The 17,231-nt window shown below is 38.3% G+C and overlaps 1 protein-coding gene across 1 annotated transcript in view; it reads right to left on the reverse strand.

The window, feature by feature from the left end:
• Positions 1-17,231, reverse strand: part of ABCC4 (ATP binding cassette subfamily C member 4 (PEL blood group)) — a 315,245-nt gene that overhangs the window by 99,417 nt on the left and 198,597 nt on the right. The window contains exon 20 of the mRNA XM_077158537.1: positions 10,939-11,018. Within this exon, the coding sequence (XP_077014652.1) occupies positions 10,939-11,018 (80 nt within the window). The remainder of the gene's footprint in view (positions 1-10,938; positions 11,019-17,231) is intronic.

Consider the following 17,231-nt stretch of genomic DNA (forward strand, 5'->3'; position numbering starts at 1 on the left):
TATAGTTTATATAGTATTTACAGTATTTAAGTAAATACTTTAAACTTTAGTATATTTATGCCATTTTCTATAAGGAATGCATTCCTAATGAATAATATTAGCATAAAGTAGAATCATCCGTTGTTCATGAAATTCTGTTGTAAAGTTAAACTTCTATTTAAAAATCCAACCTTAAGAAATTTGCTTTTGTTTCAGCCAACTCTACTTCCTTGCTCACACAGCATTACTTTACAGAGCTCTATATGTCACAATGCAAAAAAATGTGCATCAAAATATATGTGAATATAGATGGTGTCCTCTACTTTCTGAACTCCCCAATCCTCAGACTGAAAAAGTAGTCATAATTTCTCTAATGCTTGGGCTTGAAACCAAACATCACAAAGTCAAGGAAGAAAGGTCTTTAAAAAAAGGCTATCACAACTTCATGAAAGTTTAAATCTAAAATATAATGAGATCATACTGTCCGAGTGCTTTTTCTAATGGGGGTAGGTTGGTGTCAGATGGCAAATCACTTACATACCACTGGAGATTCTGCCTGGCATCTCCCTCAGTGAGGATCAAACAATAGAAAGGGGAATCTGTTTTCCCTCATATGCATAATGAATGCAATTCAAAAAATATAAAAATAAAACTCCTCAACTGATCACTTACTAGCTGTGTCATCCTTGACAAATGATGTAAAACCTCTGAGTCTCACTTCCTTCATCTCTGAACCAGCATGATAAATAAGTGTATGTACCTCATAGTGTTGCCGGGAAGATTATATGAACAGTCACTAGAAGTCAGCTACAATTACTGTTACTCTGACCACAAAAGACCTTCACTTTATATGCTGACTTATCCTCTGGGTAAGAACAACTTCACTGCACCTAGAAAATCGAGATACCCAACTAGGAAAATTGAACAAATTGGGCTTTGTATAAAGATCCTACATTATCTTTTTTTCACATTCCAATCAGGTACAACCTGGTATTTGGGAGCCTCTGCCCTATAAGTGCAGGCTGAGGGAAGAATAAGGCACCATGCCCTCATGCCCAGGAATTACTTCCCACTGTCTGGGGACTGACTTATCACAGCCTGTGTGATCTCAGTGAGTGAAGCTGCTAAGTGTTAAGCCCAGGCTGGGCTATGGGTGAGGAGGGCATACCACCCAGTATAATCAGAGATTCGTCCCTTTAAAGGACTATGCGAGCCCATTATGATGTTAACACATTAAAATAAAAAAATAAAAAGCACAACCACCACAAAACTCTACACGAAGTGCCAAAGAGCTGTTATTATTTTTTCCAACTTCTAATGTATGGCAGTTCACTGTTTAAAATATTCCAGTGGTATCCACTGCATCCAGAATGGAATTCAAGTCCTTTACAAGGGCCTGAGAAATCCATATGGTCCAGACTGCCTACAGATCAAACTTGCCCTTTCTCCTCTAGCTACTCAGTTCACCTGGTGGCCTTATCTCTTCCTGGGAACCTGCTTCTTTGTTTCCACCTTGATTGAGCCTTTGCATATGTTCCTCTTCCTTAGAGTGTTTGCCCCCTAGATCTCTGCATGGCTCCTTTCTTCTTACTTTTCACTCAAATGTCACCTCTTCCTTGAGCACCCTGGCCTGACTTGTTATTTGTATTGGTTTACCTGTTTTTTATCCTCAGTCCTGGAAGCCGATACTCAGTTCACTGCTCTACACCCCAGGGCCTAGAAAAGTGACCGGCACATAAGAAGCACCCAATTACTGGCTATAAGTAAAGTTTCAACGAGAGGCAAGGCAAGTGAAAAATGCCCGGCACAGAGCCTGGCCTATTATTATACATTCACTTCTTCTCTGTTGGACCTACAGAATAGAGTGGTAGAGGGAAGCTTCACTAATGGGCAAGAAGGACTTCTGCTGGTTTAAAAGATGAAGAATGAAGAGGGTACATTTGAGGAAGGGCTAGAGGTATGCAAATATGTGTGTGCACGCACACAAACACACACGCGCGCGCGCGCACACACACACACACACACACACACACACACAGTGGAGGGGGAGGGGAAATCCACAGCTGCATGTAGAGTTTCTTTTGGGAATGGGACAGAGTTTAGAATAAAGGGCTAGGAAATTTGAATTTTACTCCATAGGCCTGGGCTCTTTTATAATACAAATCATACGCAAATGAATCAAAACATAGCTGTTTAAATCTATGTTCTATGACAGTATCCTATTGTGAGAAAAGGGTGTGAATCCCCTGCTCTGGTATTATGGGACTGTTTTCCAGGCATGTCTCAGAGGGAGTTATAATCTGATTATACCTTGAAGGGGCTCACACTTCTATGACAGATTAATAAATCTCTGGTTCAGGGAATAAAATATATCTAAGTACTGAAAAAAAGCAAATATAATGGCATTTTAAAACAAAGAACAAAGGTACCTGCTGATCTCAAAGGATCATGGACAGGTTAATGATACATGATATACTCATAAGACAAAGAAAGAAGAAAAAATAAAAGCCAGCTCTTTTTGTTAATTAAGAATGTTAAATCAATTAAAGTGAAAGAGAAGCAACTCACTATGGAATGCATATTTGAATAGATATTTTGGAAGTAGTAATACAAAAATTAAAATAATCAAGTTTTTTGAGTTTTATAATAAAATAAAAATAATTTTTATAATAAAATTTGAGCTTTATTTTATTTTAACCATGTATATCAGGCTTATTAAATATACCAAGGATGAGCAGAATCATCAAAAATGAGTCAGGGTACTAAAGCAAAAAATGTTTATTTGCTTCAAAATTTATATTTTGACTAGTACAGTTCCTAATATAACTTATGTGGACTGCTTAATTGAACACCATAAGTACATGGAACCTTGAGTAGGGGTTAAGATTTTGTAGGTTTTCCAGAGTGGTGCCCCAGTAAATCCCAGAGTGATTTGAACAGTGAGTAAAAAGTATTTGCAAAGTCCCCTTGGGGGAAATGGGAGAAAGGGGGAAATTCAGCTTCCCCAAGTAGAGAATTTGTGATATGCTCACAAGCAGTGGGGACAATCAAAGCAATAGGCTGAGCCCCCAAACTTGGGGGTTGCTCATATGAAACTTAACCCCACAAAGGATAGGTCAAGCCTACTTAAAATTAGGCCTAAGAGTCACCCCCAAAAGAATCTCTTTTGTTGCTCAGATGTGGCCTCTCTCTCTCAGCCAACATGACAAGTAAACTCACTGTTTCGTCCCCCCCGCCCCACTACTACCGCCACAGTGGAATATGACTCACAGGGGTGTGGACCTTCCTGGCAACGTGGGACAGAAATTCTAGAATGAGCCAGGACTCAGCATCAAGGGACTGAGAAAACTTTCTCGATCAAAAGAGAGAAGAGCAAAATGAAACAAAATAAAGTGTCAATGGCTGAGAGATTCCAAACAGAGTCGAGAGATTGTCCTGGAGGCTATACTTATGCATTAAATAGATATCACCTTGTTAGTCAAGATGTAATGGAGAGGCTGGAGGGAACTGCCTGAAAATGTGGTGCTGTGTTCCAGTAGCCATGTTTCTTGAAGATGATTATATAATGATAGCTCTCACAATGTGACTGTGTAATTGTGTAAACCTTGTGTCTGATGCTCCTTTTATCTACCTTATCAACAGACGAGTAAACATATGGAATATAAATAAATAATAGGGGGAACAAATGTTAAAATAAATTGAGATTGAAATGCTAGTGATCAATGAAAGGGAGGGGTAAGGGGTATGGTATGTATGAATTTTTTTCTGTTGTCTTTTTATTTCTTTTTCTGAATTGATGCACATGTTCTAAGAAATGATCATGATGATGAATATGCAACTATGTGATGATATTGTGAATTACTGATTATATACGGACAACGGAATGATCATATGTTAAGAATGTTTATTGTTATATGTTTTAAAAAAAAAAAAAAACGAGTCAGGATACACTCGGCACTAATTACAGCCTTAAAAACAAAAAAAACCTCTCCTCAAGCCTTCTACCTTGCTCCTCTCCATTCTCAGCTGAGAGAAAAGAATGGCTCATGGAGTATGAACTCTACTTCCAGGAACACTCCCAGTCCCACCATCCAGTGGATTTTTCCTCACGTCTGCTCAAAGGTCATATCTTCAGAAAAGCCTTGCCTATCTCCTAGACCAGTCTCCCTAACTGCTCTAGCCCCACTCCATCTCACCTTTCTATATTTCCTCTGTGATACTCAGCAAAACTAGCGTTCCAAACTCATGAAGGGATGAATTTTCAGATGTTTCCCTCCCTCAAGAGACTCCAGGGGACCCATGAGGGGAAGGACTCATGTCTTTTGTACTATATCTCAAGATGTGAACCCTAACTCAATAATTATGGAAAATAGCCCATGACCACCTCTGACTTCACTTCTTCCTTGCTTCTCTTGTATCAAAGCACATGCAACCACCCCCTATAAACACACACACATCCCCCATGAATTAAGAACTTTAACAATTCAGCAACACCTTCCCAGAATCCACATTCCAATGGGCCTTCAAAGAGTGGTTTACTCTCATCTCACCATGCACTAATCCTCTTCACTGTCCATCCATATGCAATCTGGCCTCTGACCATCTTAAATCTACTCTTGCTGGTCACCAGGACTTCCACATTGCCAAACTGAATTGATAATTTTCTTTGTACATTTTCCTCCACATTTAGCACACCTTCCCCTCCTTTGGTTTCACAGCACTGATTTCCTTCTCTCTTCCTTGTTATTCATTCTGTGTCTCCTTTGCTTGGCTTTTCTCTTTCTGCTTTTTCTTTAAATATCAAGACTTCTATAAAGTTCTAACATTGGCCCCTAAGACTGCTTCATTCTCTCTAAGCAATCTCATTCACCTTCACAGCATCAATTGCTACCTCCTCAGTGAGGAATACTCCATCTCTACATCCGTTCAAGTTTCTCTCTTAAGCACAGGACTCACTTACAACTACCTATTATAGGACCCCTTCACCTAGAGGTCTCATGAACTTTTCCAAGATAAATGAACTATAAATTGAGGAGCAGAGATTGGATATCAGATCAGATATGTCTCATGCTAAAGTCTTATCCATTCTCCTATTCAGTACCCTTTCTATTATAACTGTTTTCTCATAGCATTGTAAATTACTGATTTTCTATCTGGCTCTCCCACTATAGTGTGCCTCATGGAAGATGGGGATAAATTTTGCTTAACAAAAAGGACAAAAGAAAAAAAGGGGCAGGCCATGGTGACTCAGCAGGCAGAGTTCTTGCCTGCCATGCTGGAGACCTGGGTTCGACTCCTGGTGCCTGCCCATGCAAAAAAAAAAATTATTTAACTCCATATTCCCAAGTCCAGCATAGCGCTTACAAGACATTATAGAAGACATTTAGTAAATGCTTGTGGCATGAATATTTCATCTTCTTTTTCATCTCTATATCCCCAGCATATTGCAGGAGGCCAAAAAAAAAAAAAAAAGGTGGGAGAAATAAAAAGGATGACACTAGAGGAATGAGAAATATCGAAAGTCTTACAAATCCACGCTTCACAGATTATAACAAATAATGGGAGAAATTTCAAGATTTTCCACAAGATATCTTGTTTAGCTATAAATATATTCACAAAACAACATATCTACCTATCAAATGTTAAAAATATGCAATATGTGCATATATATTAAGTAAAATAAAATAGCCACCTGCACTGGGTATTGCTGGGAGACACCCCTTTCAGAAAAAGGATTTTCAAGAAGACAAAAAAATAATTGCCCTACAGGGGCTTTCTGAGAAAATGAAACAACTGAATGTACCCTACAGAGGTGCAAATAAGAAACACCTGGTGATAAACCAGTTTCAATGTAGCAGAGACCAGACAAGCATACCATACTAATCAATGAATATCTGCTCCCCACTCTGTAAGACTGCCCCCCCAATACAAAATGGAAATGTAACAGCAGCCAATCAGGACATTTCCTAGCTTGCCCTCTGCCCCCCCCCCCTTTTTTTTTGGCATGGCAGGCTCAGGGAATTGAACTCGGGTCTCTGGCATGGCAGGCGAGAATTCTGCCACTAAACCAATGTTGCACCAACCTCTACTCTTGCCCTATATTAGCATCCCCTTTCCACTCCCACAGTGGAGCTCCTTGCCACTGGTTTGGTGCTGCACAACTCACTGTTGGCTGCCCGAAATAAAACGTTAAAATTTAAAATTAAAAAAATGGCTCAGTTTATCTTTGATACCGTATACATATGGATATATATGAGAAAGGCATGCTGTACACATTAAACCAATCATTCTTTTGAGGACATGCGAGAATAGATGTATGCTGCTGGTATTTGTGTTATGATATTAGGAATCCTATCGAACATTTAAAAATGTGCATTTAGGTCATCATCTCTATGGGTTTTTTGAATTCAATATATTATGTTTCTAAGGCCAAATTTCTGTTCCAAGAATCCTCTCCTCATTTGATTTCTTATGTCCGAATCTAAGTGAAGATTTTCACACTATTTAACGTTTCAATTCCTAATCTCATAGAGATCCTTGGTTTTAACTTTATGAAGAACCATATTCTAGCTTGATGGATCACTTGGTTTGAAAAATACTCTTAATACTCGAAGCTGCTATGAATTTTGAAAAAGTAAACAAACAAAACGTGTTTGAACAACACGTTGATAAACCAGATGTGCACTGCCAGCCATTGACTAACTTAACCAATATGCCCACAGCATGCCTGAGGGTTTAACAAAAGCCATGTCACCTGTGTACTTTTGTTATTTTGTCCTGTATAAATTGTTTCATATCACATATACGCCCAAAGTTTCCTCAGTTTTGGTCTGAACTTCCAGTCTGCCTGGTCAGACAAAAACTGATCTATCTATCGTCACAACTGATGGTAGGATGTACCGGCTGAGCTTCCGAAGCCATACACCATTCATGCCCACCCTCGCTCTGTCTCTCTCATCTAACGGAGGACAGCAGTGAGTTACACATATTTTCAGAATTAGTGGTGTGCTTCCCAGTAGCATGGATACGACTAGCTATCAGAAATCAGTAAATAAATAAAACCCACATACATTCACACAAATAGAATCTTTTGTTAAAGTCCGAGGGACAGAGTTAAGTAAATAACTCCTATCTGTTCAGTAAATGTGCTCAAATTTTAAACAGAATCTCCTTATTCCAGTTATTACATTGATAGAGAGATAAAATCTCTCTGATTTTTCGCTGATTTCTGACTTGTTCCTACAAAGTATCCTAATTCTAGACACTGGAAACAAATGGAGGAAACTCTTCTAAGGTCTCTTTCCTCATTTTCTCAGCATCAGACTCAATTGCAAACACAATTAAGTTCTAACCCAATGCCCCACATTTCTGAACCATTACTCTCAAAAGCAACAAAAACTATCATTATCTCATAGAGAAAGTAATCAAACATGCATACTCGGGATTAAAAACTTCATATGGAAAGCTTATTTCTCTAGCTATTCAATTTTAATTCTCCATAAAAGCATGATCATATGCATATCTTTAGTGAGAAAAAAATAATAACAGGACAGTGTTAGTCTGAATATTCTTATTCTAAGTGGAGAGCTTAGCTGCCTATTCAAAAAAGATTTTTAAGCTTTAGACTTAGATTGTTACTTTAAATGCCCCCAAATTCTTTCTGGCTCAATAATAGGTAACAGATAGGTAGTTTTTCCCATAGGTGAATGAGGATCACAACTCCTAAAAGCTAACCCCAAGGCTAAATTCTTCTCAAGGAAATTTCTCATCCTTTAAAAACTCCACTGCTTCAGGAGAGTGGCTGAGAGTTTCTCTGGGCACAGATTCTTATCCACATAATCTGAAGAGAGAAGTTAAAAGGAGGGCCACCTAATGTCAAGGGCAGGTTTTGCTAATGACAGTAACAATAAAGGCAGGCAAGAAATTTTATCTTTCCTCATTTCTGAGAGGGGATAACCAAACCCTTCAGAAGAGTTAATGAAATAGACAAGAGGCCTGAAAAGTCATCTCCATTTCAGATTCTCAAGCACTGGAGAGGGTGCTATTGTCCACATAGGTAAGAGTTGTGCTATTGTCCACATAGGTAAGAGTTGTGCTATCTATATGGTTTACCTGGCTGGCACTTCCTATTTAACTAAAGGATTGAGTCTAAGCTGAGAATACTGCCTTTGAAAAACAAAATACTTCGCCCACCCCCACCCTAAAACTAGATCAACATCTTAAGCAAATCCATGAGGTGAGTCGAGCTGATTGTCATTTTGACCTTGCTTTGCTTTAATTCAGGAGTCTATTTAGAAATATTGCGAGCCCTTCCTGCGGCTCAGCTAGCAGAGCTAATAGGCTTCTAATTAATTTCCAGAAGATTGCTGTTATAACTAACAGGTTTTAAACATTTGGTTGATTGGGGAAAATGAATTGAATATAATGTATTTGATTTGGAAAATTAGTTTTCATTCTATGTGCTTGCCATAATAGTGTTAATTTTAAAGTTTACATGATTCCATTAAGAGTCCCAGAACACCACCGGGTTGTTTTAATCCTTACAGGGCCACAGCCAACTTTAGAAAAAAAAATCAATTTACATTTAGGTTTCTGTTGGCCTTTATTTGAGGACAGGTTGAATTCCTTTTTGTGAATTTAATAAAAAAATCTTTGCTTGCTAATATATCAAAAGGCCAAAATACTTCAATATGATCCCAGTGATATATACCTCAGTCAAAAGGCCACTCATCAACGGAGCCTGCCCATACAAAAAAAAAAGTCCACTCACCGAATGCAAATCCCCTCAAGAAAAGCTTCTGCACACAAAGTAAGATGAACCAGTTACTGCATTGTTTATTAAATTTCACTTGATTCCTCTTGACAACCATTTAAACAATGAATGTTGGGAAATGTCCCTCAAAGAATCAATAACAATGGCAGGGATCAGAGCTTTTATATTTAGCTAACACTATTTTTAAAAGGAGAAAATATTTCTTCCTGAAGTGATTATGGGAAGCTTTATTAAAGACACCTGCAAACAAAACAAGTGACAACAGATCTTTATCATAATTGATAACTGAGTTATCCTTCATACAAAATTCATTTTTTGGAGACAATCACACCAAGATTTACCTTCACTATTAAACTCAAGAAATCAGCTCATTGGGATTGCCGGCATTCAACACTGATCATTTAACCCAGATTAAATGAGTAGATAATGAAAAAAAGGCCCTTGTCTCTCTGTTAAGCAGAAGTATAGTAAGACTAGACTTTTCTCTTCTCATATGCTAATGTTTAATGCTGAAATCAAGTAGCAGTTATCCTTTTCCTTTGAACGTGGTGCAAAAATATGTGAGGGATCCTAATTATTATGACTCCTTACATGCTAAACGCACAAGGGGCCAGCCAGCTTTGGAAACTCAAATCTGCCTAATTTGCAGTTGCAAAGAAACAGAATACTTCACAAAATTTTCTCAATGCAATTGACAATCACTGCCAAAACCTATAGCCATCTGCATTCTGGAGGGAAAAAAAAAAAAGAAACTGTTTTTTGCGAAGGATTGCTTCTGGGGGATAAATTACATAGAGAAACCCAGCAGGTTACAGCTATACAGTAAGTTTAGAAGAAAAAAAAATTAGGTTTTTGTTTGCAGTAAAAATACTCTGCCTGTGAGTCTCAGTTTACTTCATATTGGTAAAGAGGGGACGCCTCCTTCCATGGGCTATGCAGTTTGCAGTCAGATATTCAGTGCTGCATTTCTGTAACTAACAGGAATTCCTATAACCATTTCAAGCCTATTATTGATTTTTCTGACATAGCTACTTTACTAAATTAAGTAATTTTGGCTCCTTTTACAACAGTGGCTCGAAAGAGATTCTAAGCTTTGACTCAACGTGCATTTGAGCATTAAAAAAAAAGGAACCATTCAGATCAAGCCAGAATTCAGATGGTGACTGTAGCATTTCTACTTCCTGGTCTTAAAATCAGCTCACAATTAAATTGCTCTAAACTGCCACTCTGGGAAAGTGAAAAAGGCTCAAAATCATCGAGTAGCAAGAGCAGCTAGGATTTAAGACTAGTTGAAACTTTTCATAGATGCATTTCATTTCCAAAATAAACAGTTGGAAATGAAGAAGTTCCCCAGCCTGAATCATAGAAAAATAGACAGAATTAAACAACAGAAAATACACATATGAGCAACATTACTGAATGAGGAGATGAGAGATGAGATGACCCAACATTATTCTTTAGAACCACAAGTTCACAGACAAAACAAATGCTTCGTTGTAGAATATATTTCTGTGGGATTGTTGGTTTTAATAAAAGGACACTTGAAGGCTCAGAGCAATCAATGTGTGAAAAGGAAAAACTGCCTAGAAAAACAAAAAAGACATTTTTCTGAGGTGACTTTGATCCTGGACTCAAATTACTGGCTTAAACATACTTGCCTTCAAAGCTTTGTATCTGCAATAACTGCTCTCTATTGTCCTTGTTAACAAAGTATTATTTTCACCTTATTATTACTAATCTTTTCTTTGTAAGTAACCACACCTGGTTTTATCAAAAAAAAAAAAACGGTGTGGTAAATATTTGTCCTTTGTGGTAATACAATGCATAATTTAGTTAATCTAGGCTATCCTTCCGTGAGAGGTGATTGTTTCTATATTATGAAACGTGTTCACAGTAAAGCAAAATTCCATGCCAGATACCTGCGAGGCAGAGTGCCACTTACAAAGCATGTAGCTGCTGAGAACTAAACCTTGACACACCGCTGTGTAGCCACGCCTACACATGGGTTATTACTCATGTTAACTTAGCCTCCAAATCATAACCACACCTTTCTTTTACAAACATGGCCCTTTAGAAAGGCAAAATTACACATCAATAGGCAGAAAGTCCCACCCCATGCGCCAGGAAAAGGCCTTGGAAAAAAAAAATTAGGAAATTCAATTTTCTATTTGAGAATTTGGTATTACCTGGATGAAATCTAGAAATGTCAGGGGCAGCAAGTCATCCATATGTCCAATGTCTTTGGAGAAACGATTTAAAATTCTTCCTGCAAGAATAGGATAGGAGAAGTTACTCATTTACCCAGATAGACATTTTAAGAGAAACAATTCACAAAACAGATCAAAACAATATTTTTAAATGCATATGTATTTAATAAAGCATGCATTCACATGAAAGATGCCCATGTCAGTGGTAAAGAAAAAGAAAATAGGGTGAACACCTAAAGAGAAACAAAAACACCATCAAATGGCAGTGGGTGGGGAGTTGAAATTTGGCTTTGATTTTTAAAGAATGGGGGAAATCTTGTGACACAGTATAGGGGAGCGTTAATGGATTTAGAAATGCTGGCTTTTTAGATTTCACCTCGGGTTTTAGTTCAAGTGCTACATAGGTTGATGAACAACTGAAAACTATGTAAAGTAATCCTAATTGCTATAATCATTTGGCTTTAGTTATTTAAATAATTTTGCTGAGTGGTACATTTCTAATAAATATAATTGTAATCTCTTTGTATTTTTCCCCCCAGTATAGATCATGGGAAACTTTTAAGGAAAACCTGAAACCCTGCCATTTGCAAGTTATAAGTTTACTGCTGGAGTATAAGTCAATACTTTCAGAGTTGCTCAAACTGTGACAAACATAGCCTTATTCTTAAATACCCAAGGCAAGGTGAGTGTAAGCAGAAAACAGAAACATAAGCACATAAACATGTTACTTCATGATTTAAAATAATTTTTTATCACTGATTTTATTTTTCCTTTCAAGTAGAATCCAAGAAAGCAGTGCATCATAAATTCATCAGAAATGCAAGATCAGAAGTGGGTGTCTAATAAATATTCTTTCAAATGACTTAATTGAAAAAAAAAAAAGTGGAGCAACGCAACCAGGAAAAGAATATTTTCTAATGATGCTTCAGGATGCCATTCTGCAAATGAGATATGGGGTCTGAACTGGCTCTTTTCAAGATTTGTGAGAACTGACTTCTTGTAGAGGGAAACCTGGACTGTGGATGGTCCCTCCACGAGGCGCCTAGACTCCACTGGGCAGCCCAGCGTGTGCCCAAGAGGGAAGTCGAATAAACTGGAGGCTTTAGCTCAGGTCACACCACATCTCAATTTTCCTGTCTCAGGCTAAAGAAACAGACTCTAGAAACCATCTTTTATTGGAACCTTTGGCATGCCCAGTGACAACTTTTCTGAGCTTCTAAGAACACCTACTTTAGAGGGTTATTCTGAGGATTACATGAGCTCATGGATGTACAAGAATCTAGTCACAATGCCAGGCAGGTAACACGTGCTCAAAAAATAAGTAAACAAGGGGTGGAGTTTATTATTACTATCCCCAGGTTCTGCAGGAAGTACCCAGGACATTCTCCCGTGTGTTGTAGGAGGTTCAACTTGTTAAAATATGATTCTGATTCGGTGTATCTGGGGTAGCCCTTCAGATGCTGCAGGGGTAACGAGCTCCCAGATGATCTGTTTCTGCTGGTTCTCAGACTTACTCAGAGGAGCAAAAGGTTAGGTAATTATTTAGCTGGCTTCCCTTTAGGAACATTAAAATCAGATGGGCAATTTTTCACACATTCTTATGGATTTAGTGTCCTATGAGATCTCATTTTATTTTTTACCTTCTCAAAGCATCAACAAGAAAATAAGGAAAAATACATGTTTAAAAATATTGAGGGCATAATTCAAACACTTTTGTTCTCTTCAATAAAAATGTACAACTTTTTTAGCACAGGAAGGATTCTGAAATATTCAAAACATAGTTCAGCTTTAAAAAGGCCGAAAGCAATATCTGAATTTAAAAAGAAAAAAAAAGGTAAAGAGCTACTAGAGATGAGTAATATTAGAAAACCACCCCACTCCCTTTTACCAGATGTTGGAGTCTTAAGGTCTGAGACCTGTGGTTGTCAAACAGCACAAAATGCAAGGAAAACAAAATCAACTGAGAAAAGCCATCTCACCACACAGCTACTAAAATAACTGGTCTGAATGTCAAAGATCGTCAAAAACCTAAACTCTTATTCACCAGTGAGCTGAGTGTAGAAAATATGAGCTTGGAAGATTCGATAGTTACTTGCTTGCTCTAAGAAACATTTAAGATACCGAATGGTGTTTGTGGGATATTTTCATTAACTCGCAATAGGCAGGTATAATTGGAGCTGTGATTTCAAGTTCAGGGCTTCAGAGTCATAAGGTTTCCTCAAAAGTCTCCAAATCAAATGCTTATGACGAGCCCCTCCACACACATGCCACATCTCTTCACCCAAGTGACATATGGCCCTTTCTGAATATTACCAGGGATGTAGAGCGATGGGGGAGTCACCTTGTCCAGGGGGAACCCAATCCATTTTCACCTTGTTCTGTTAAAAAGGGCTTTGTTACACTGAACCTTCCTGGAACATCCAACCGCTGCTGCTTATTCTGCCCTCCCAACTATGTGTAGTGAGTCTAATTTCTCTTGAATGACAGCCCTTCAAATACTTGAAGAAAGTTAAGTCTGGGATCACTCCCAGACCTTGCACAAGCAATTCTCCCTTGATGACTCAATCACCCCTCCTGGGACATTGTGTCACGTCCTGGCCACTCTCTTCTGCACATATTCAGAAGGTTGAAGTCTCAGTTAATGCCTGGTGCCCAGGATGAAGATCAACAGCCAAATGTAGTGTGAGTGCCTTGGGTGGAGTGGTAACACCAACTTCTTGTTCAGCACAGCACATACCCAATCATGAAGTTCAGGATCACCATAACTGATCCGGTGGCCAGGTCCCATTTTGCCCTCACATTCAAGGAAAAGGCCCATTACTCCTATCCTGGGTTGCACCAGTAGATTTGGGGGAACAATTGGGCAATATGTAAAACAGTGTGAGGAATTCATTTCTGTGACCCAGGAATTTCACTTTTAGGAATGAATCCCAAGGAGTTAATAGGTGCATAAAAGTGAATGCTTACATTTTCTAATATAACTTATGTGGACAGCTTAATTGAACACCATAAGCACATGGAACCTTGAATACAGCATGAGAGTTTGTAGGTTTGTCTAGATTGATGCCTCAATAAATCTCAGAAGGATTCGAACAGTGAATAAAAAAGTATTTGCAAAGTCCCCTTGGGGGAATGGTGAGAAAGGGGGAAAATTCAACTTCCCCAAGTGGAGAATTCTTGATATTCTCACACACAGTGGGGACAACCAAAGCAATAGGCTGAACCCCCCATCTTGGGGGTTGTTCATATGAAACTTAACCCTACAAAGGATAGTTTAAGACTACTTAAAATTAGGCTTAAGAGTCACCCCCAAGAGTTCTCTTCTGTTGCTCAGATGTGGCCTCTCTCTCTCAGCCAACATGACAAGCAAACTCACTGCCCTCCCCCTCTCTACATGGGACCTGACTCCCAGGGATGTGGACCTTCCTGGCAACGTGGGAGAGAAATCCTAGAATGAGCTGGGACTCAGCACCAAGGGATTGAGAAAACCTTCTCAACCAAAAGGGGGAAGAGCAAAATGAGACAAAATAAAGTGGCAATGGCTGAGAGACTCCAAACAGAGTCGAAAGATTATCCTGGAGGTTATTCTTACACATTAAATAGATATCACCTTGTTAGTCAAGATGTAATGGAGAGGCTGGAGGGAACTGCCTGAAAATGTAGAGCTGTGTTCCAGTACCCATGTTTCTTGAAGATGACTGTATAATGATATAGCTCTCACAAGGTGACTGTGTGATGATGAAACCTTGTGTCTGATGCTCCTTTTATCTATGTTATCAAGATGAATAAACATATGGAATAAAAATAAATAATAGGGGGACAAATGTTAAAATAAATTTAGATTGAAATGCTAGTGATCAATGAAAGGGAAGGGTAAGGAGTATGGTATGTATGAATTTTTTTTGTTTTGTTTTTAGTTCTTTTTTCTGAATTGATGCAAACGTTCTAAGAAACTATCACGATGATGAATATATAACTATGTGATGGGAAAAAAAAGAATGTTCATATTGTATGTTGATTGGTTTTATTAATAAAAATTTTTTTAAAAAATAAATGCTTAGAAAGATGTTCAAGGGGACATTATTTGGCGAGTCAAAAGCAGGAAACAATCTAAATGTTGAAAAGAGCCTGTAATGAAATTTGGGCAATTTTCATTTCTTTCTCTATGTTTCATTTCTCTACAGTGACTATATATTACTTGTCTAAAAAAGTAAAGTAGGCAAGGATGAAAGAGACCTCACCCGAATGAGATCCAAGCAATCACACAACGAAACCTAACTGGTTTAGTTCATGTTTGCCTATCTCGTCCAACCAGGACCTCATAAAAGATGCAGTTTAACTCCTTGTCAAAATACAATTCATAACTGATCATATTTAAAGAACTGATTCTAGAGTTTAATCTGGAATCAATCAACTCCAGAATTCTGATACATTCCCCATATCCATGATTCCTCAATATTGTTGTAAACAAACTGTAACTTAAAACTTGAAGTTCTCACGTCTAGTTTAAGCCCCATTCTTTCTTTTAATAAAAAAGATATATTTACCTATTATGAAATATTGAGGTACTTTTTTTGAGGCATACTTTACATATCAGAAAATTCACCCATTTCAGGTGTATAATTCAATGATTTTTAGCAACTTTACCAAGGGATGCCACCATAACTCAATTTAAAAACGTTTCTATCTCCCCTATAAGATCCCTCACGCCATTTACAGTTACTCTCCATCCTCACTCCCAGTCTTGGCAACTATTAATCTACTTTCTGTCTCTATAAATTTGCCTTTTTTCGACATTTCATGTAAATAGAATCATGTAATTTCCTGGTCTCTTGTGTCTGGCTTTTGTCACTTAGCACATTTTTGAGGTTCAACCATGACAGAGCATGTGTCAATAGTTTATACCTCAAGCCCCATTCTCTACCAGAGAAACAGTGTTAGTATCCACCATCAGCAACAACAAAAAGCCCAATCTAGCCATGCCACACTTCAACTTGAAGGTAAAAGTGAATGTGTTTAAACTATGTAATGATATTGTGAGCCACTGACTGTTCACCATGTATGGAATGTTTGTATATGAAGAATACATGTTCTTGTACGTTGTTTTACCAATGAAAATTTGAAAAAAAGTGAATGCGTTTAGTGACCTCTATTCTAGAGCCACTGCTGTTCTTAATTTCTTTATATGTACCCATATTTAGCTTCTGCAATGGTTCTAGAACTTAATTACTTTGATAGGAAGTGGTCTCGGAGGAAATACCTCTGCAGAAAGTCAGAAGCTAGAGGTGCTGGGTTTGCTGCAAGGACGGTGGAATCTCATTTACCCTTATCCTAGATTGGGGGAGTGTGGAGGGGGTGGTGGAGGGATGGGTAAAAGTACCATTATCTTGGTGACCCAAGCAGTCTATTCAACAGAACATGGAAATTCCAGGTACCACGCAACACTGAGCAGCAAAAATTGGTTCAAACCGAGGGTATGAGTAGAACCTAAGACACTCACGGGACTGAAAATGAAAAGGCGCGCTGTGCTGTGTGCCTGGTTTTTTGAGCCTGAGTGGTGAGGGAGCGATTAAAGCCACTGACCTGGACAGGGCATTCACACATCATTCTACAAAAACTAATACTTAGACTAGCTAAGCTAAACAGGAAAAAAACTGCAGAAGTCTGGCAGTTCAACACATTTTCTTCATTCCTTCTGTTGGTATAGTCACCAACATGGTGGCTGCTTGTAGAATGGCCATGAAATATACAGAGCAGTAGGAACTAGGGAAAAAACACAAGGTTCTTGTCTGCCTTTGACACTCATTAGCAATAAGATCTTAGGCAATTCATCCAACCTCTACTAGGACTAAAATTCTTCACCTGGAAAATGGAGATAAATATTTGACTGACCACTTCACAGTGCTGTTATGAGGATAAAAGAGATCACGCTTGTGAAGGTACCTTCAAAACTGTGAAGTAGTACACATGTGGAAGGTATTATTAACATTATTGTTACAGGATTTCAGAATTTTAAGGGGTATTAAAGATGACCAGAGCTAGTGATTTTCAAACTTTGTCTTGTGAAGACTCCGAGATTCTACAGGAGTGCCTTGAAGAAAGATGCAGAGAAGGAAGTGGGGAGCAAGCACCCCACCTCCAGATGCCCTACCCTTCTCTCTTCTCTGCCTGTCCCTTTCCACCATTCTTGTCCCAAACATAGCACCTTACATCCACCTGGATATTCATATAGTGATTACCTTTGAAGAAAGGTTCTGCAGCTAACAGAAATT

The sequence above is a fragment of the Tamandua tetradactyla genome, chromosome 4, assembly GCF_023851605.1.
Source record: "Tamandua tetradactyla isolate mTamTet1 chromosome 4, mTamTet1.pri, whole genome shotgun sequence".
In the NCBI taxonomy this organism is placed as follows: domain Eukaryota; kingdom Metazoa; phylum Chordata; class Mammalia; order Pilosa; family Myrmecophagidae; genus Tamandua; species Tamandua tetradactyla.